The 23,370-nt window shown below is 36.2% G+C and overlaps 1 protein-coding gene across 1 annotated transcript in view; it reads left to right on the top strand.

Annotated features, from left to right (window-relative positions):
* LOC150089161 (coiled-coil domain-containing protein 169-like) overlaps positions 1-23,370 on the top strand; it is a 73,007-nt gene that overhangs the window by 30,301 nt on the left and 19,336 nt on the right. Inside the window, exons 4-5 of the mRNA XM_090390354.1 lie at positions 13,032-13,078; positions 22,809-22,907. Coding sequence (XP_090246480.1) covers positions 13,032-13,078; positions 22,809-22,907 — 146 coding nt within the window. The remainder of the gene's footprint in view (positions 1-13,031; positions 13,079-22,808; positions 22,908-23,370) is intronic.

Here is a 23,370-nt window from a genome sequence, read left to right as displayed (position 1 = left end):
CCATTGATTACCACTCTCTGTCTTCTCCCCCTCAACCACCCCTTTATCCATAGCAGCAATTTGCCTCCAATGCCACACTGCTCCCATTTGTGCAACAGTATCAAAAGCCTTTCTAAGATCCAAGTATATAATATCAAAATTATTCCCTGCATCCAGTTCTTTTGTGACTGCATCATAGTATCCAATCAAATTGGTCAGGCAAGACTTCCCCTTAACAAAACCATGCTGTGTCCGAGCTATAACTGAAGTCTTGTCTAGATGATCCTGCAGTGCTTCTTTAACCAGTGCCTCCATTAATTTTCCGGGAACAGAAGTTAAACTCACAGGTCTATAATTACTTGTGTCAGCCTTTGATCCTCCTTTGTGAATTGCGGTCACATTTGCACATCTCCAGTCCATGGGGTACTCCCCTGAGTCCAAGGAAGCTCTCATAATTATGGCTAAGGGTTTGCTTACTTCTTTTGCTGCCTCCTTTAATATAACTGGATAGATCCCATCCACCCCAGGTGCCTTTCTTGTGTTTATCTTCAACAATTTCTCCTCCACTATACTCTCAGTTATTACAAGATTCTCTAGCTTACTGCCAGAGTTGAATACACCTCTGGCATTCCCCTCACTGAATAACTCCTCATGTGTGAATGTCGATGCAAAATATTCATTTTGTTTGTTAGCTACCTGAGCAGGACCATCAACAGTTGAACCATCGATATCAAGTGGACCAATCTGATTCATCCCCTTCGTTCTAGGGTTTACATAAGTAAAGAACTCTTTGCTGTTTTTCTTTGCTTCCCTTGCCAAAGATATCTCGTAATCTGCCTTTGCCTGTCTAACCTCCTTTGTAACTTGGTTACAGATCAACTTGTATCTATCGTAGGCTTCTGTGTCACGTGTTAATTTGTATGTATCCCAAGAATTTTTCTTCTCTGCCATATGTCTCATTAGTTCATCTGACCTCCATTTAGGCCTAAACCTTCAACAATATTTCTTAGTTGATATGTAAAGCCTAGTAGCTTCCAAGATAAGTTCTTTGAATGCTTCCCATTTTGAATTTGCTGTTGGTAACATCATCAGTTGGTCCCACTGTTACAGAATTTAAATACTGTCTCAGTCCATCGTAGTCGCCTTTAAGAAAGCAATAACCCTTCCCTTTACCCCTGATGGTAGTTACCTCTTTGAGTAAATCCCACTTCAGCACACTGTGATCACTGCCACCTAGTGGTTCCTTTATCTGCAGATTCTTAATGCATGAAGAATCACTACTGATAATCAAATCAAGAGTATTACTCCCTCTAGTTGCCTCCCGAACATGCTGATGTAGAAAACAATCATCCAATAAATCCACAAAAGCCTTGCTAGTGTGGATTTATTGACCCGCCCACATATTCCAGTCAATATCTGGGAAATTAAAATCCCCCATTATAAGACTCTCTGATTTACTGGCCCACTCTATTTTCCTGTATAGTTTCTCATTATACTCATCAGAGTCATTAGGCCTATAGCACACTGCTACTCTCAATTTTGATCTCCCAATGTTTATGTCACACCAAACCGATTCGACACTGCACTGTCCAGTGATGTTGACTGGCTTCACTTCCTTGGATTTTATTATGTATTTCTTAACTAATAGCATAACCCCTCCTCCCTTCCTATCCTGTCTATCCTTTCTGTAGACATTGTACTCCCCAAATTCCAGTTCTGCATTCCTTATATCTGTGTGACACCATGTCTCTGAAATCCCAACAATATCTGCCTTTGATGTTTTGAGCAATACCTCAAATTCATCAAATTTATTTACTAAACTCCTAGCATTGGTGTACACGCAAGTATACATGCACCTGTTCTTTTTCTTAGCTACCCTAACACAACCCATGTGTTTACTTGCACCCCAATGATTCCCAGCAGTCTCTGAAATATCCTGCATCTTATTTTCCAGGCTGCTGCTCATTCCAATAGAAGCAGTGCAAGAATCACTTTCACCTCTGCCAGTGGCTACTGTTAATCTATTAGTCCTTGTATCCCTCCAATCTAGAGGTTTTCTGACCCACCTAACACTGCTTCAAGAGCATCAGCAAACATTCTTGCATCCTTTCTATTTAAATGTATCCCATCCCTGTAGAAGCAATCTCTCCTGTTAACAAGTACAGTCCAGACTGAAAAAAATTCTTCCCCTTGAGCCTTGCACAAACTTTTCAGGGCCGAATTGATCGACAGGGCTCTCATCATATGCTCTCTCCTATCGTGTCTGGGCAGAGTTGCAGACACTTTCAAATTCAACCCTAATTCACGGCTTTTTTTCAATAGTGACCTGTACTTGTTAAGTCATTCCGCCGGTCTCCTACTCTTAATATCATTAGTGCCAACGTGTACAACTATATCACCTTTTGTTCCCTTAAAAGATGATATCTGCTCTACAACGTTATCAACCTTTGCCCCTGGCAGACATACCCTGGTCCTGTTTCACCTATCCTTTTTACAAACCATGTTTCCCATTTCCCTGACAATAGAGTCACCAACAACTACTAGTTCCTTTGGGACCAGCGCATTCTGCCTTGGGGGCTGCCGCTGTGTTGAGTGATGACCAAGTTCAAGCTCTGGCATTGGTGTGGGCAGCTGAGAGCTTGATGGGCCCCTCACTTTTAATCTTTTGAGGGCATCCACCCTGTCCTTCAAGCTCTCATCCATTGTGACACTTCATTCAATGCTGCAAAGAAAAAAATGAAATGTTAGATTGAAACCAATTTTGTAATTGCTATAGAGATTTCAAGGTATCAAACAAAAAAAATCATCTTTCTATCACAACTACTTCTGCGTGAATACAAATGTATTCACACAGAAGTGGTTGTGTGAATGTGCACACAACTACTTCTGTACAGTAGTTGTGTGCCTTTTGCACAGCTACTTCACACAGAAGTAGCTGTGCAAAAGGGGAAATAAAACTGAATGTGGAAATTACAAAAGAATTTCACTCCTTAGTGTACCAGGTAAACCTATGCTAGCATTTTAGAGAAGAAAATGACAGGTATCATTGCATGTAACTTTGGGATAGAAGTCAGGTGTTAGGTCAAGATCAAATTTTCACACTAAGAGGAATTATGAAAAGTGTCACAGGAACATATTAAGAACTTGTATTTAGGATTTGCTGATCTTGACAAAGCATATGATAAAGTACCTAGAAATCTGCTTTTTCAAATTTTAGGAAAACTAGCATCAACGATGATCTTTGACAGAAAATAAAAATACAAAAAGTATAAAAATGGCAATCTACAGTGAGAACTAAATGAAGTAGTGGGAAATAGGCCGTTTAATAAAACTGTAAATTATTGACCAAAAATTAGTGTGGGAGTTACGTGTCCCATCTGTTACTTTACATGAAACAAAACTTTTATTAGTTCTGCTTGGAGATAAAAAAAAAAAAACAAACAACATTATACATAAAATCATGGCATCATGCATCAAAGTAAGCCAATCAGTTTTTGAGGATAAAATGTCAAAAATACTTGACAAAGACTTCTGTGCTTATACTAACAGTAGAAGGAAAGGGTTGAATCATGTTAGGCTGCTTCATGTCTATGGGTTAACTGTTGATGATCCTGCTCAGGTTGTGGACAAATTGAATAGGTATTTTGCATTTACATTCACTCATGAGCAGTTCTTTAGTGATGGGGATACCAGAAGTTTTATCAAAATATCTATCCAATTATATTTAATAAAGGAAGGCAGCAAAGGTGGTAAGCAAACCCTTAGCTATAATTATGAGAGCATCCGTGGATTCAGTGGAGTGGAGTTCCCAATGGACTGGAGAAGTGCAAATATATCCCCAATTCATAAAAGGGATCAAATTAATTACAGACCAGTTAGCTTAATGTCTGTTCCAGGAATAATAATGCAATCACTGGTTAAGCAGTAATACAGGACCATTTGGACAGGCATGCAGTTATCCTGCAATCACAGCATGGATTTGTCTAGGAGCAGTCTTGTCTAACCAATCTGATAGGCTACTATGAAGCAGTGACCAAGGAACTGGATACAAAAAATAATTTTGACATCATATATTTAGATTTCAGAAAGGCTTTTGATACTGTTGCACATAAAAGATTGCTGTACAAACTGGAGCAATGTGACATTAAGGGTAAGTTACTGCTGTGGATAAAGGGATGGTTAAGTGGAAGAAGACAGAGAGTGGTTATCAATAGCCCTAGTCTTCATTGACTAATGTTATTATTGGAGTTTCCCAGTGCTTGATCCATTGTTGTTTTCAATATTTATCAGTGATATTGATGAAGATATATCAGGTTTAATGTCTAAGTTTGCAGATGATACTTAGATTGGCAGGGTGGTTAACGACAGTCATCAGGGTGAGCTACTGCAACAAATCTAGGAAAATTGGGTCGATGAGCTGAGAAATGGCAGTTGAAGTTTAACATTGACAAATGCAAGGTACTGCGTATGGGTAGCAGTAACCCCCAGAGTAACTTATCATCTGTGTGGTACTACACTCAGGGTAGTGGAAAATGAAAAAAGACTTGGTAGTAATTGCCCAGTCAGCCGTGAATTTCTCTGAGTAGTGCAGACATGCTGCCAGGACAGCTCACGTGATTTTATCAATCATATACAGATACTTTTCCAGCAGGGTATTATCCCTTTGTATAAAGAGGAGATTATCCCTTTGTATAAGGCCATTGTTAGGCCGCATCTTGAGCAGTGTATACAGGTCTGGAGGCCTCACTTTAGGAAGAATGTAGATCTGCTGGAATGGGTGTAGAGGACAACCAGATTGGTCAAGGGAATAAAGGGTGCTCTTACCTAGAAAGGGTTCAGTTCTGAAAATTACAGTGTCTCGATCTTGCTATTTTTGAAGATTAAAGGATTTAAACACCTCAATCAGATCTCCCTGCAGGGAGATCTGATTGAGGTGTTTAAATCCTTTAATGGATTGAGTAAGCTGAATGTTAATGGCATTCTTCAACTTGCTGAGACTACATGCATGAGGGGGATATAAATTGAAGTTGAGGAAGGATGGCTGCAGCATAGATGTGTGAAAAAGGATGGCTGCAGCATAGATGTATGAAAATTTGTTGTGGAAGTGGATTTGTTGAATAAATTCAAGGAAGAACTAGACAAATTTTTGGAGGGTACGGATGGGTGAAATAGTTTTTTTTTTTTGGATGATGCTATATAATCTTGCTTTCTGGCATCATTTGCCATTACTACTACTATGTGAGAAACAGAGTGTCCTCAAAGAAATTAGTGTGTGACTCCCTCAAGCTGCCCAGCAAAATGCTGGAGTCCACACACATGCAACACAGAGCACAATGGGAGCCTCCATAGCAGAATGTATTGGTCCCACAGGAAATAGCTGTTGTCGGTACTCTCTTCCTAGGGAAATAGGAAATATATTCATTAAGAAGGATAGGTTGAATAGAGCCAAAGTGTTTGCCAGGAGCAAAATTCGGTGACAGAGCAGCTGTCATCTCTAAGGGCACAAAAGATGAACATTGCTTATATGTTGATACTAATGATATTAAGAGTAGGAGACCTGAGGATGCACTTAACAAGTGCAGGACAATGCTGAGAAAAAGTCATGGTGAAAAAAAAAAAAAAAAAAAGGTAAACTGGAGCCATTGTCAATGCACTGCAGGATGGAAGCCACCTCAGTGGTCCAAATTGAGGGAAATGGACCATAATCTGCCACGATGGTCCAGTGCTGGTTGGCAGATCAACCGTATTTAGCAGTCAGGGTCTTGAACTCCGGTCTACTCAAAGGTGTGTGCTATTGCACTCCTGCTCCTGACCACTCAGCTATGAGTTAGGATTAAATATGAAAGTGTCTGTAATTCAGCTCTGGAGAGATTGTGCAAGGCCCACAGTGTAGAATTTTTCTTAGCATGGTGTGTGCTTAACAGGAAAGACTTTTTACAGGGATCAAATACATTTAAGTAGAATATTTTCTGATGCTATCAAAGCAAGCAATGTTAGGTGGGTCAGAAAACCGCTAGCTTGAGTGATATATATTCAGCAGTGCAACAATCATGTTCACCTCAGCCACAGGTAGAGGTAAAAGTGATTATTGCAGTGCTTCTATTGAGACATGCAGCATCCTGGAAAGCATTGTATTGGTGATTACAAGGTCTGCTAGAGATCCTCACAGAACAAACAAATACACAGGCTCTGTTAGGGTTACTAACAGTGAAAACCAGGGCATGTATACTTGTATGCTAATGCCAGGAGTATAGTAAACAAATTTAATGAATTTCAAGCACTGGTTAAGTTATCAAATGTGGACATAGTAGAGATATCAGAAAAATGGTGGCACTCAGATGTAAGGAATGCAAAATGTGGGGAGTGCAATGTGTACAGAAAAGGAGGTGGGATGAGTTATGCTGTTAGTTAAGAAGCACCTAGAATCTAAAGCAACAGACCCCTTTGGTGACCAGTGCCATATTTAATCAGTTTGGTGTGACAAACACTGGGAAAACAAAATTTAGTAGGACTGTATTATAGGCCTGATGGCTGTAATAAGTAACATGAAAGACTCTACAGACAAGTAGAGTAGGCTAGCAAATCAGAATGCTTTATAATGGAGTAGATTTTAACTTTCCAGATGCTGACTGGAACTTGTGAGTTGGTCGCTCACTCACTCAGTGGCAATGCTTTTGTGGATTTATTGGATGACTGTTTTTTATCCCAACATGTTACAGAGGCAACAGTAGAAGGTAATAATACTCTTGATCTGATTATAGTGACTCTTGATGCAGTAAGAATCTGCTTGTAAAATAATAAGAGAAGTTTACCTCAATATAATACGTAGAACACTTCCGTATGATACTCCAGCAATTAAAACGAAAAAATCGAAAATCTTACATTACAGTAAAAAATAAAAAATAATTAAAAATCAATTGAATACAATTAAAAATCAATCTAATGCACGCAATTAAAAATTAAATTAATTCAAAGAAATTTAACAAAAAATTGCAAAAACGATTTTCCTTCCTGAAGCTGACAATGCTTTTCGACCATATGTTGGGATCACAGGAACGAAAATTATTAAATAGGGGTGAGCATGAAACTTAAATAATAAACTCTTAGTTGAGGTCAACTATATCACCTTTTGAGACAAAGTATACAAACAAATTTTTGGTTTGTCGATGGGATTGAGCTTGAGCGGCTTAATATCGAAGATCTATCTCTCGACGATTGAGCGTGTACATTTGACGCCTTTTCTACCCTGTATCACATACTATGGGATGTATTTAGATGATGTTCTAGTTATCACTGATAGTAGTACTACCAAGACATTTTACATTTGTTTAATAATATTCACTCTAGACTCAGATTTACATTGGAAAGGGAGGGTACAGTCACAAAGTCATTAAATTTTCTATATTTCTCGCTTACTCGGGACTTGATGTGGTTACAAAGGAACTGGATGCAAAAAATAATTTTGATATTTTATATTTGTATTTCTGGAAAGCTTTTGACACTGTTGCGCATGGCAGACTATTTGTACAAATTGGAGCAGAATGGTATTAAGGGTAAGTTGCTACAATGGATAAAAGGATGGTTATGGGAGAAGACAGAGGGTGGTAATCAGTGGGTGCTGCTCTTCGTGGACTAATGTTATTAGTGGAGTCCCACAGGGTTCGGTGTTAGGTCCACTGTTGTTTTGTATATTTATTAATGATATTGATGGTGTATCAGGCTTAGTGTCGAAATTTGCAGATGATACAAAGGTTGGCAGGGTTGTTAATGACAGTAATGGCAGTGTGCTACTGCAACAGGATCTAGATAATTTGGGCAGATGGGCTAAGAAGTGGCAACTGAAGTTTAACCTTGACAAATGCAAAGTACTGCATATGGGTAGAAGTAACCCGAGAGAAAAGTACCAACTGTGTGGTACTACACTGTATTGGTGATTACAAGGTGGTAGAAAATGAAAAAGACCTGGGAGTAATTGTGCAGTCAGATATGAAGTTTTCTGAGCAATGCAGACAGGCTGCTAGGGCAGGTCATGGGGTTTTGTCAGTGATATATAGGAATTTTGCTAGCAGGGAAAAGGAGGTGATTGTCCCTCTGTATAAGGCAATGGTCAGGTCACGCCTTGAGTACTGCATACAGGTCTGGAGGCCTCATTTTAGGAAGGATGTCGATTTTCTTGAGTGTGTACAGAGAAGGGCAGCAAGATTGGTGAGGGGAATGAAGGGATCCAGTGGCTGGAGACTAGGCACCTGCACGGTGATCTGATTGAGGTGTATAAGGCCTTGAATGGGTTGAGCACGCTGAATTCTGATGGGCTCCTTCCACTTGTTCAGATTATGAACCTAAGGGGACATAAATTAAAATTATGCTCCCTTAGGTTCGTAAGGGAGCATAAATTTAAATTAAGAAAAGACAGATGTAGAATAGATGTGCGGGAATTTGCTTTTAGCCAGCGGGTGGTTAATTTCTGGAACAAACTTCCATCTGTCATTGTGGAAGTTGATAGGTTGAATAAATTAAGGAGGAACTGGACAGGCATTTGGAGGGAATGGTGTGATTTTTTTTTTTTTTTTTTTTTTGGCTGATGCTGCATAAGCTCATACACTTGCTTTCTTGCATCACACATGCCACTACTACTACTACTAGAATAAAATCCAATTTAACATCTACCGAAAACCTACAAACACCGGTATGCTTCTGCCTTATAACAGCTATCACTCGTTCTCCTACAAGAGATCTATTATCTTTAATCAATTTCTAAATGCTTATAAATATTCAATGACGGAACCTGCTTTGGGCTCAGAAATACAAATATTAACCATCAGATTCTTAAAGGGGGTTATCCCCTTGTTACAATAAACCGAATTAGTGTACAAGCTAGTGATAGGATAAAAAAATATTACATCAACCAACAATCGTAATATTAAAAAATACTTTATTTCTGTTCCATATGTTGAACAGTGGCACAAACAGCTTAACAGACTCTTTAAAGATACCGAATTTAAAATTGTGGTAGGCCAATACGGAAACTACACAATATACTGAAAAATCGCTCGGTCCTTTCCTCATTTGCAACACAAATAAATGACCCAGTATACAATATTTCTTGCGGGGATTGCAACTCGTCGTACCAAGGTTCTACGCATTTTCCTCTGAATTTTCGTGTAAATCAACACGTGGCCTCAGTTCGTGTTTCTCGTTCATCAGCATCAGAATTAGCCTTTCATGCTGTTAATGAAAAACATACTTTTTTTATTTAATGAGGCCAAAATACTTAGTGTCCGACGTAATTATACCAGACTATTAATTGCAGAAACTGACGAAATTAAATTACATGAGAATTCTGTTAATGTTCACCGGGCATTTCTAATCTCCAATTCATGGACTTTTACGTGTGTGCGCAAAGACAAATAATCCCTATTTAAGTTTCGTGCTCAACCCTATTTGGTAATTTTCATTCCTGTGATCATGGCATACAGTTGCTTCAGGAAGGAAAATCGTTTTTACAATTTTTTCGTTAAATTTCTTTTAATTAATTTAATTTTTAATTGCGTGTGTTAGATTGATTTTTAATTGTGTTCAATTGATTTTTAATTATTTTTTTATTTTTTACTGTAATGTAAGATTTTTGATTTTTTTGTTTTAATTGCTGGAGAGTATCATACGGCAGTGTTTTATGTATTATACTGAGGTAAACTTCTCTTATTATTTTACAAATATTGATATCTACTGCTGTACAAATCAACGTAGAACATATTGAGCATTACAGCTCTGGTTCACACCATTAAGAATCTGCAGATAAAACAGCCACTAGATGGCCATGATCATGGTGTAATGACATGAAATTTACTTAAAGATGTATTTAAAAATAACTAAATGCACATGGCATAATACGTTAAGAGTTTATTATCTATATAATATCAGTGTAGATTCACCATAGACAACTCTTAAGAAACTGTTGTTGTAGTAGGCATCATTTGCTCTGTTTCTCATATTGTGCTTTTCTTTCATGATGAGTTGCCATGATATTGCACTACCTCGAATAAGTAACGCTTCACTAATAGAGAAGACTATTGTTACTTATTCTCAGTGAGTACCACCACCCAGACGGCACCGTTTTAAGGCTATTGGCCTATCATCAGTGGATGGGCAGGTACCTTGGTATTGCAGACATGACGACCCAGTTGTGAAGATAATCACACAATATGAGATATCCCAAAAGGTATATATGACAATATTTAAAAATAACTAAATGCACAAGGCATAATACGTTAAGAGTTTATCATCTATATAATATCGGTGTAAATACACCACAGACAACTCTTAAGAAACTACGAAGTAGTTGTTGTAGTAGGCATCATTTGCTCTGTTTCTCATATTGTGCTCTTCACTGTTGTCACTTATTCTCAGTGAGAATAAGTAACAATAGTCTTCTCTATTAGTGAAACGTTACCGAGGTAGTGCAATAGCATGGCAACTCAACGTGAAGGAAGAGTGCAATATGCGAAACAGAGCAAATGATGCCTACTACAACAACTACTTCGTAGTTTCTTAAGAGTTGTCTGTGGTATATAGATTAAAGATGTATTTACTGTCGGCAAAGGGAAAGGCTTTTGCTTTCATAAAGGTAACTCAGTGGTTTTAGATGCTTTTAAACTGTTCTGCAGGACCAACTGATGATGTTACCAGCAACAAATCTAAATGGGAAGTATTCAGGAAAGTAATTGTAGAGAGGCTTTTTATACCAAGTAAGAGATATTGTTCAAAGTTTAGACCCAAATGGATGTCAGTTATCTTATTGAGATTTGTGACAGAGAAGAAAAAAGCATAATATTTATAAATTATCATGTGATACAGAAAACTATATTAGATATAAGCTAGTCTGCAATCAAGTCAAAAAATAATTGAAAAAAAAATTTGACATCTTATATACTTAGATTTCAGATACTTTTGATACTGTATCACATAAAAGACTGCTGTACAAATTGGTGCAGTGTGGCACTAGGAGCAAGTTATTACTATGGATAAATGTATGTTTCAGCAGGAGAAGACAAAGAGTGGTTATCGGTGAGCACTGCTCTTCTTGAACTAATGTTATTAGTGGAGCCCCCCCCAGGTTCATTGCTAGGCCCGTTGTTGCTTTAATAATTATTAATGATATTGATCAAGCTTAGATATTGAGCATATCAGGCTGAATATCTGAGCTTGCAGATTATGCAAAGTTATGCAGCGTAGTTAACAGCAGTAATCAGGGAATGCTACAGCAACAAGGTCTAGAAGAATTAAGCAGATGGGCTGAGAAGTGGCAATTGAAGTTTAACATTGACAAATGAAAGGTACTGCATATGGTTAGCAGTAATCCCAGAACTATGTGGTGCCATGCTTAGAAAACAAAAAAAGAACTGTGAGCAGTTGTGCAGTCAGATATGGAGTTCTGTAAGCACTGCAGATGGGCTGCTAGGACAGCTTATGGGGGTTTTTTTCAGTGATATACAGTAATCTTACCAGTAGGAATGAGGTGATTATACTATTGTATAAGGCATGGGTTAGGCCATATCTTGAGTGCTGCATATAGGTCGCCTGGAAAATTGCTTTTAAGAAGAATGCGAGTCCATTGGAATGGGTGCAGGAAAGAGCAACAATATTAGCAAGGGGAATAAAAGGGTACTCTTACCAAGAAAGACCTTCAAGGCTTTGAAAGGATCGAATAAGCTAAATGCTGATGGTGTCCCTCCTCTTGATCAGACAACACTCGAGGAGACATGAATTTAAATTATTTATTTAACACCAGTTTTTTATTTTTTTTTTATTTTATTCATTTAGACAATTTTTCCTGAAATTTTGTGTAGGTAGTTGAAGAAAGTTCCTTTTAAAAGGTTTTTCATAAAACATTTTTGAAGGGAAGAGGAAACCAAAATAAATCCAGAAAGAACAAATGCAGGTAACAAGTTTTTTCTGGGAAGTCATTCCAATAATGAATTAAGTATTTGAGGAAGGTGAAGTATCCTTCTACAAATATGTTTTTACCCTTATTATAATCAATAACCTCATTATCATAAAAAATTGTTTTAACAGAATGACTCTTTTTGTCCTCCATCTGACTCTTAAGCCTGCTTAGCAATCCCCACTGGAATGATATATTTGTTCTTTTCATTAAATTAAATACACACCACTTATTGTGATTATGGATGTTATCACTTTTATGAAGTCCTGAGACATATATGACTACATAGAAAAAAAAATTATCTTTATTATAATCAGTGCTTTGGTTTATGTTATCACTTTTTTGCCTTTTCGTAGTTTATTTATGTGTGGTGGAAGTGATCATGTAACATCCTTTATGTATTCTTGAACTCCAACACATGTAGCTACTGTTGTTATCTCATATGGTTGTTGGTGTTGTTGCTCCATGAAAGTACTGTATCTGTATCCTTGTCAGTCTGACTGTTTACTGTAGAGCATGAATCCTTTTCTAATGATTTTTATGGATTTCCAGAAATATGATAGTTCAATTTTTATCGATAACTTTTTTGGAGAAACAGTGGACAGTCAAATTAAAGTATTTTATATTGCTTGATTTTAATTTTTTTTTTTCTGTGTACTTCCACCTTTTTATATACATTTCCACTTTGCATCAGTAAACAGTACTAGACAGCTGTATTCTTGTTTCTTGGTTATTATTATCAATCAGTTATTGTTATCACTTTAGCTGAGTGCTGTAGTGATCACATTAAGCGGCTTCCACTGTATATCCATTATGGTAAATGATATTCGTGATGGTCAAATGATGGAGTTACACTTGATTTTGACTTCAGCTTTGTCATCCCCCCCCCCAATAGTTCTGATGATGTTACCGGTTGAAACATTGCCTTGTTTCAAAACTAAACTATTGTGGTGATTCTCTTGTAATTGCTTCAATATCACGTATTATTCTCTTTTCATAAAATTACTCATTTTTCAAAAATTTGTCAGAAAAACCATTATAATTATTTTTGCTTAGTAAAACAAATGAAATTTCCAGGAATCAAATTTATTTTATGTATTTATAATTTCAGGAGTTTCCGCATTATTAGCAGAGTTAGATCTGGATAGTCTGACAGAGGTAAGGTCAAATAACGAAAGTGACTTTCCTCAAAGAAATAATTAGTTATTTTATTTGGTTTCATTCAACTATATATTTTTTTTCTATTTTTCTGCTCTGTATGAAGTGCAGCCCAAAGCATTATTTTTTTAACCTATCAGTGAAATTTTGTAACAGAAATTGAGACCTTGGGAAGTTCTCTATCTCTGATCTTTTAAATGCTTCTTTGGGTTCATTTATCAATCTACTAATTTTTTTTTATCAATAATAATATAGTCTTATATGATTATTCCTCTTTATATATTTATTTATTGTTGTATATGAACACTGTACAAAGAAAATATATTCCTAAAATGAAGTAATTAAAAAATTTTAAGTAATTGGCTGCAATGAAGTATTTTATATATTCCATCATTCAGATGGTTATAGATGTAGCTGTGCATGAAAATTTTGTATTAAAAAAATGCACTTATGATGTTGTTGCTTTGGCTGTTGTAAATTATATATGATCACAGAAACTAGACTATAGTCTCACAAAGCATTGTTCAATATTGAGTTTCATAATATTGATCAATATGATTGGGTGGCTCATTGATAATCAAACTCTAAAATTAGTTGCAAGAATATGATGCCAGAAATCAGTTCAGCAGCTCTGCTGTGCATGTGTTTCTCAATTATGAGCTTTGCAATTATAGCATATTGCTTACCTGACTAAAACTTTTTACTGCTCACCCGAGCAGCAGCAGCAGCCACTGGAAAGTTTTCTTGGGCTTCACCTTCTAAACCTTATCTTGCTTAACTTAAAATTTGTATGACACACACATACAGTTTGAATAATAGAATCTGTGAGACTTGATTAGGAATGAGACAACCAATGAGAGGGAGAGAGATCATGGAATTTGATTAATAACAATGAACTGCTCATTCATATCATAGCATGAATTTATTGCTTAAATATTAGGCATTGAACTTGTGCTACAATATTCTTTGCTTTCATTCATGATAAAAAGAACTGATGTGAATAGCAAATGATGGAAACAAACTGACATTTTATGTACCATATTTGTTGGCTTATAAGACACTGGGGCTTACAGGGGAACAGGTATCCTGTGTGTTATCAGACACTCAGCCTAAAACACTGATGGATCCAATATCTCTCTATTACAGAAGATTTAGGAGAAGTCCGGTTGGCCTGCCTCCCTAAAATCCACTCATGCACACCTTCTCGATGGTAAGCCCTGTTACGTCACTTAGGTGGCAACGAACGTGTAGAGTGGTTCTCTTCAAGACGCCTGGTCAGCGTGAAGAGGAAAAGACCAAACCCTCCAGCAATGAGAGCACAACAATACAAATGGCCCTCAGTCCCCAGCAGCTTTCACTCTCTCTCTTACGGCAGCGAGAGGATCAGAGTGGAAGCAGAGGGTGCTAAGAATCTCTGGGTACGACCAGGCTGCCATGCACGGAAATTGAACTTGGCCTGTTATAACGTACGATCACTCATCGGTGAAGACAGGATATTAGAGCTGGAAAAGGAATTGGAAAATGTGAATTGGAATATCATCGGTTTGGCTGAAACAAGAAGAAGAAATGAATCACTTATAAGTTTATCAAGTGGAAATCTGCTGTACACCAATGGAAACAGTGAAAGGAGTGAAGGTGGAGTTGGGTTTCTGGTCCATAAAGATTTTAAAAACAACATTTTGGAATTCAAATGTACATCACCAAGGGTGTCAAGGCTAATACTCAAGATTTCTAAGAGGTACAAGCTAAAGATTATAATGATTTATGCACCAACATCGAGCCATGATGATGAAGAGGTTGAAGAAATGTACACTGAAATCGAGAGTCTTCTAGATGAGCAGAAAACCCACTACACTATTATAATGGGGGACTTCAATGCTAAGGTTGGAAAAAGGCAAAACAGCGCAGAAAGAGGAACTATAGGAACTTTTGGAATTGGTGAAAGAAATAAAAGAGGTGAAAGACTTGTGGAATTTGCAGAATCTCAAGGAATGTCAGTAATGAACACTTTTTTCAAGAAAAGGGTGAACAGAAAGTGGACATGGAAGAGTCCAAATGGATTAACAACTAATGAAATCGACTTCATCCTCACTAACAGAAGATATATTGTGAATGATGTTACCGTCCTGAATAAGGTAAATGTTGGAAGTGATCACAGAATGGTAAGATGTACACTTGATATAGATGTAGGAAAGGAAAGGAAAAAACTGACTCGAGTAAATAAACTCGAGTAAAACTGACTCGAGTAAATACAAAGGTCTTTGAAATAACAGAGGAGGAGAAAAAGCAGTATGTACTGGAACTTAAGAACAAGTTTGAGCTTCTGCAGACTGCTCAGGACCAAGATATCGACAAGGAATATTACAACTTTCTGAAAGTGATAAGGCCCAAGAAACCTATAGGGAAACAGAAATCCAAAGAAGAAAAAATTAGTCAAGAAACACTTGTCATGATGAACCAAAGACGACAAATGAAGAGCAAGAAAAACACTGACAGGGAGAAAATTGAGTATACTGAGTTATGCAAAGCCATTAGAAAGAGACTCAGAGAGGACATAAGAAGATTTAACACAAGAAAAGTAGAACAAGCATTAAGGGAAAACAAAGGATTTAAATCAGCAGCCATGAGCAGTAATACAGAAAGACAAATGATACTGAAACTGAAGAATAGCAATGGTGTACTTATAAACAGCAGAGAAGGCATAATTCAAATAGCAGAAGACTACTATAGAGAATTATACAAGGAGCGAGAGAATGATACCAGCAGTGGGGAAGATGGATTGCAAAGTAGCAACACGTACGACATACCCGATATTCTTCCGGATGAGGTAGAACATGCATTGAAGAAAATGAAGAATTGGAAAGCCCTGGGGGAAGATGAAGTTACTGTAGAGTTGTTAAAATTGGGAGGAAGAGACAACACAAAAACTGGCAAGGCTCTTCACAAAGTGCATTAGAAAAGGTGTGATGCCTAAGCAGTGGAATAATGCAATCATAGTTTTGCTGCATAAGAAAGGAGATAAATCAGAAATTGGAAATTATAGACCAATTAGCTTGTTATCCCATATCTACAAGTTGTTCACAAGGGTCATTACTAACAGATTAGAAAGAATACTTGATGAGAATCAACCGAAAGAGCAAGCTGGCTTTAGGACAGGATTCTCAACTATGGACCACCTTCACGTAATATCACAGCTAATGGAGAAAGCAAATGAATATAAAACACCATTATGCCTGGCATTTGTGGATTATGAAAAGGCATATGACTCCATACAGCATAAGGCAATGTTTCGGGCACTGGAAAGACAAGGCATAGATACTCCATATATTATGATTTTGAAGAAAATATATGAGAGTGCTACATCCTTTATTAGACTAGACAAAGACAGTAGCAAATTTAAAATCGAGAAAGGAGTTCCTTTATCTCCGAAGCTGTTTACTGCTGCCCTTGAGGAAGCTTTCAGAAGATTAGACTGGTCGCAGAAAGGAGTCAATGTGAACGGAGAGTACCTAAACCATTTACGATTTGCAGATGACATTGTGGTCATAAGCCACGATCCCAAAGAATTAGAGGAAAATCTTAATCAGTTATGCACAGTTAGTAAGGATTTTGGACTAAAGATGAATATGGCTAAAACAAAAGTAATGATGAACAAGTATGCCATGGAAAGGGAAATAATGATTGAAGGAGCAGTAATTGAAAAGGTGGAGTCATACTTATCTGGGACAAGTTATCAGCTGTAATAATGATAAATGGCTGGAAGTCAAGAGAAGAATAAATTTTGGATGGATAGCATTCAGGAAATATAGTCACATACTGAAGAGCAATATCCCAGTTTGTCTGAAACGTAAAATAATGAATCAATGTATACTCCCCACCATGACTTATGGAAGTGAAACTTGGGCACTCACCAAAAGAATGGAAGAGAAGCTAAGAACTACACAGCGAAGAATGGAACGAATTATATTGGGAATCAGACTGTTAGATAAGAAGAGAAACACATGGATTAGGCAGCAAACTCAAGTAAAGGACATTCTTATCAAAACTAAAGAACTAAAATGGTCTTGGTCTTGGGCAGGACACATAGCTCGAAGACATGATGACAGATGGACTAAGAAAATAACGGAATGGTACCCAAGAGGAGCTAGAAGAAAACCTGGAAGACAAAGGCGGAGATGGATAGATGAAATTCATGAGTTTTCGAGTAGTAAATGGATGGCCAGTGCTCAAAACAGAAGGACCTGGAAAGTTGCTGGAGAGGCCTTCATCCTGCAGTGGATTGAAAATGGCTGATGATGATGATAAGACACTGTGGCGTGGAAAATGCACCCTAATTTTGGAACGGTAAATTTAAGAAAAAAAACTTTTAAAAAAATTTATTGTTAATACGATGGAAATTTAAAATTCAATAAAAATAAAACCCAATAAAGAAAGGTCTAGGATTATTATTTTAGTGTTATTCAACTTCAGATTCATTACTGACTTGATCATATTATCCTCAACATCATTATAATCATCATCCTCTTCACTAGTATCACTGTCACTCTCATGCAATAAGTGATCTTCAGTGCCATCCATTGCATTGCTTATACCACATTTTTTTAAAGGACTTGACCACAATTTCAGTCGTAACATCATGCCATGACTTCAGCACCCATTCATACACTTGTGCTATTGATGGACGTTTCATCCTTCCCACAGGTGTCATATCATGGTTCCCCTCTATCATCCATTTATTCCATTGCTCCCACATGTTATTCTTGAATGGCTTATTGATGCTGACGGCGCCTCCGTAGCCAGGTGTGAAGGAGCAGCAGTACGTAGCACACGCTTCTTGATTAGACCAGGGTTCGAGCCCGTCACCACCAAATATGGAGGATGCAGAAAGGTCAGGGAATGACCATCGCATATCCCGGAGCAATATGGCCTTAGTTGCTAATGCTCCTAAAATCCAAACAACAAACAAACAATTGATACTGACATCTAACAGCTGTAACTGAAAAGTGTACTGACTGTGATCGCGATTTAAACTATCCATTAACTACATTTTGTTTCTTTGCTGATTTTTCAGTTTTGCATATGTGCTGTATTGCCACTTTCGGCTTCTAAGACGTAGGGCAATTTTTAAAGGTATTTATAAGGGAAAAAAAGTGTCTTATAAGCCAACAAATACGGTAGTTGCAACAAGCACAACTGCTGCTACCCATGCCTATTGTATTCAGGGTTTCATTCTCAGTCAATGTTGAAAGCAGTGCATTTTCATCCTTATTTGTATGTAATACCTATGCTTTCTATGCCTTCAAATTTGGCCATTATCTTTCTAAGACCATTTAATGACCATTTAAAGACCATTTAACAGACTTCCATCCCTTGTAGTGGAGGTTGATAGCCTAAATAAGTTTAAGGCTCAGCTGGACAGGTATTTTGAACAAACAGAGGGGTGAAGTGGTTTTTTTTTTTTTTTTGGCTGATGCTGCATAAGCTTGCTTTCTTGCATCAAATGCCTCTACTAATGCTAATGCCATATGTCTTTGGAATATCTTGTGATGTAATGGTGCTATCTACTTGAATGGAGCCATGAATGCCATATATTATAAGATTTGAAGACCAGCTAATTCATGTGTTGAATCCAGAGTGTTTGCACTGGGTTTGCATATATTATAAGATTTGAAGACCAGCTAATTCATGTGTTGAATCCAGAGTGTTTGCACTGGGGGGTTAGAATGTAAAATTCAGGGGTACATTCTCCGAATGGGGGGGAATGTAAACTTTGGGAGATACACGTAGTATATGTGTATACTTTTTATTAATATTTACAACATGCGTATATGTTATAAACAAATCTGTATATTTATGAATGTTATAATAAGAGAATACAAGAAAACAAAATAGGAAACTAAAGGAAATTATTATTTAACATCTAAAGACTAATAGTCAGCCCACAAAATCCACATTACTGACAATAATCACAGTTTAATAATATGAAAATCACTGATTAAAATTTGCAAAAAAAATCATACAAATTATAATCAAATATGGAAGTATTGTAATAATCTTATTCTTCTTTACTTTTTCTTTGCATATGTATCAATCACTTCGTTTATTAATTTTTGTCCAATAACTCATTCGGGACCTCTAATCTTATCTTCATGTAAGTTATTACATGAAGATAAGTTATTACAGTACAGATGCTGCTGCTGTTGTTTTTTGTTGCAAGGATGGCTTAGGCCATATTGCACTAATCAGCGTTATGAATGTCACACATGCATAGTGATTTTTATGACATCAGTCAAAAACAGTGATATAATTTTATCTGTTTAATAAAGTGGAAAAATTCTAGCAGATTAGCATTGTTACCTATGATGTGGTAGAGTGTCAGGGGTTCTTTAAGATTTGGAAGAAAGCTAAATGAGACTTGGCGGGTGGTGTACAAAGTACACCCAACAAGAATGTTTCATTTTAAGAGGAGAGTTGCACTGTCTGCTTTGTGGAGGATCATTACCTGTGAGGAGGAGATAAAGGTGGGTAAGTTGACTGTGGCCAAATCGTACTCTGGTTAAGATTACTTCCTCCCTTCTGTTTATACAGAAGCTGGAGGACCATAACTGCGGTTCAGGTTTTATTTGGAGGAGTTTATTATGCATTTGGGCTTGCCATTTAATTGTCCATTGCTCCCTACATATTTTTCGTATATTACTTTTGTAGTCAAGATATGGAATCACAGGAATGAATTTTCATTCCTGTGATCACGACGTATGGTCAAAAAGCATTGTCAGCTTCAGGAAAAAAATCGTTTTGCAGTTTTTTCGTTAAAATTCCGTTAATTAATTTTCCTATTTTTAGTTGTGTTAAATTGGATTTTTAATTGTGTTAAATCGAGTTTTATTGGGTTAAATTGATTTTTGATTATTTGTTACTCTAATGTAAGTTTTTCGATTTTTTTTTCGTTTTAATTTCTGGAGAGTAATATATGGAAGTGTTCTACGTACTATATTGAGGTAAACTCCTCTTATTATTTTACAAATATTGATATCAATGTAGAACGTATTGAGCATCACAGCTCTGGTTCATACTGTATAATAGATGCTATATATATATATATATATATATATATATATATATATATATATATATATATATATATATATATATATATATATATATATATATATATACATAGCATCTATTATATAGTATGAACCAGAGCTGTGATGCTCAATACTACGGAACTAAAGGGAACTACGACAGCTTAAGGCATCTATATATATATATATAGATGCCTTAAGCTGTCGTAGTTCCCTTTTCTGAAATTTAAACTTGTGTCTTTACCTTTAAATACTAATAGCTGTCTTCATCTTTCAACTAATGACTGTGTGATCACTACTTGCCAATGGTTCTACTGTAAGATTTATGAGTAATGATGAGGCTTAGAATATTCTTAAGTCTAGTATTTTCTCTGACATGCTGGTACAAATGATAATCATCTAGTTTATTTAAAAGTTTTGTTCCCCGTGGTGAGTTTCCTTCCCACTTATTCCAGTTAAGACTAGATTGAATCACCCATAATAAGACAATCATACTCATCACTCACTTGCCCATTCCACATGCATATAGGGACTCTGGTCATACTCTTCACAATCCTCTGGTCTGCACATTATTACTGTTCTCATTGTAGCTTTGCTTCCAACTAACTCACACGACACAGATTCTCTGTTGGCAGGTGTAAGATGGAAATTGTTGCTTCCAAAGTTGAATTTGTAAAGCAGTAACATTTTTAACTATGTAATGATGTGATGCTTTTAGGGAGAGTCTAGTTTATATCAAAGCAAAAATTAGGCTTGATGCAATAACCGTTAACAGGCTTAAACTAAAGATTGTGAACAAGCTCATAGGAAAAAAATCTGTCAGAAAGAAGAGAGCCTGAGTTAGATCATTAATTTTATCCACAAAATGGCACAATGTTAAATGCCCCAACAAGTCAGAAGTAAAGAAGGAATGTTGATCTTATTCCAGACTCACCTAAAAGTTAGAAAATTTATTACTTTTTGAGATAGCAATTTCAGTCTGTGCCATATACCCCACTTCCAGCTGCTATTATTACCTATTACACTGTTTGCAACAGAAATGGTTGCAAATCATTATAGCCAATCCCAGCTTTCACTCGGCCATTGAATGGACTGGTTGATGTCGACGGTCTAAAGTAGTCCTAGTTTTTACTCTGCTGCCATGTGATGTGCTATTTTTGCAAGCTTCCACTAGAGCAATACTGGAAAAGCAGATACCAACTATTTAAACTCGGACCACCTACCTTCAGTCTGCTTCAGACTCATTTCTCAAGCTAAAACAGCATAATTAAAATCAGCTGACATTGGACATTACAATAACACGCTGCATTTTTTTTTTATTCATCGTCAGAAGTGAAGTTGTACCTTTTATCAGAGAGTGAGTGCGAGAAAAAATTTATTTTGAAGCAGAATAAGAGCTTTCAGCATCTTACTCTTCTTACAAGATATCACTGACAAATATTTGTAACACAATGTCAACAATGGACACATGGCAGAAGGGGAAACTGCACTGGTATAATCCAGGTACTTGCTGAGTGACGCTGCTTTCTAGAAGCCAAGGTTGTTGAAAAATGATTTTCTCCACTTTTTTTTTTTTTTTTTTTGAAATTGTTTCACATTCATCTGTTGCTGATTATAGTTTGTTGTGAATAGCATCCACAGCAACTAAAAAATCATATAAATAGCACCATATGGCTCAAGAACTTGGATACCATTGGCTAAACAGAATAATAGTTAGAATAATAGTAAATAATAGTTAGATTTTTGATGCATGAATATGATACTGCATTCTGAATGCCTGCAATACACCACTTGAATCGAAATGAAAAACAATTTCTTTCACGTTATTGTAGTTTGATAATGAAATGAGATAATGTAAATGTCAAAAAAATTTTAGAGGGGAATCTCAGGAATCTTTGACAGATGAAGTCAAATTATTCACATCAGAGAACTTGCTTTGTGTCGGCAATTTAAGTTGTGTCAATTGAGTTGTATAAATCAGGTGCAGATAAATGATTTTGCTGCCTTCCACGTATGGAACACATTTTCCTCGTTTGTACTTTTAGCTCAAACATTTTGGAGAATCATTCAGAAATTACTTGATTTGTGAATAATTCTCTTAAATGAAAATTATAATGATAAAATCATTAAAATAGCCTAATATATATTTTATAATTGATGATTTGGGGGGGATGCAGAAATTGTTTATGAGATAGACAAATTCTGTTTCCAAAAATAGTAAGTCAGTTTTTACCTTTGTTCTAAAAACATTGTTGACCAGTATAATCAAAAAAAGGATAAAATATTTCAAACAATTCAGTAAGATGTTGCAAATGTTTGGTTTTTTGTTTTTCATAAGGAATCAGTATCTGTGTGATCAACAATATTTAAAAATGTTACCTGTCCCTCTAGTGGATGAAGTTGAAGTTTACAGAGAATCATTTGATTCCCTTTTTAAGCAAAGGTTGAGATATGTTTTTTGGTCAAATTATGCTTTTAAAAATGAAATTTGTATCATCTTACATCATTTTTATATCATAGTATAAATGGGAATAATTTCTGTTGAATTTTAAATGAATATGCATGAATTCATTTTGACACAAAATAGAATAAATGCACTTTTAAGAGCTAGAGATGGAATTTTATAACTATTATTTCATTGTTAGAATCAGCTTTTGCGTTATCTGAAGCAACTTGAAAAGGATCGTAATGCACTGTACAATGAATTAAGGGATAAAGAATGGAAATTAGATCAAGAATCAAAAGTAAGATTTTCTTTTCTATGTATATGGCCTCCTTTGTTTTTGTTTTTAATTATTGTTCCTAAAACTATATCTAAACTGCATCTTGTATTTTCCTTTTTTTTTTTTTTTAAGTTTCTATTAGATATATAATTAACTTCCTGTTGAATAACAAGTAATATAATTCAAGGTTTCTTTTCTCTCTCCACACTCCCAGAAAGGGATTTGATAAATGAATATTTTGGACCCATTTGCAAGTAAAATAAAGCAGTTATTAATCAGTCAAAACTATGTTGTAGGAAAACTTGCTTCTTGTCCAAATGGTTCTGATCTATTGACAAAGCAGTTGTCGCAACTTTTGCCCATATATATTTTCCACCTCTGTTAAATCTGGATGGTTCAATTGTCTCCTCAGCTAAAAATAAAGCAGACTTACTAGCATCCTACTTTTTTTCTAACTCTTGTATTGACAATATTGGTAACCACT

Source organism: Mastigoproctus giganteus, chromosome 2 (assembly GCF_048544385.1).
Source record: "Mastigoproctus giganteus isolate SK-2022 chromosome 2, ASM4854438v1, whole genome shotgun sequence".
Lineage (NCBI taxonomy): Eukaryota > Metazoa > Arthropoda > Arachnida > Uropygi > Thelyphonidae > Mastigoproctus > Mastigoproctus giganteus.
This window is presented reverse-complemented; position numbering and strand designations above follow the sequence as displayed.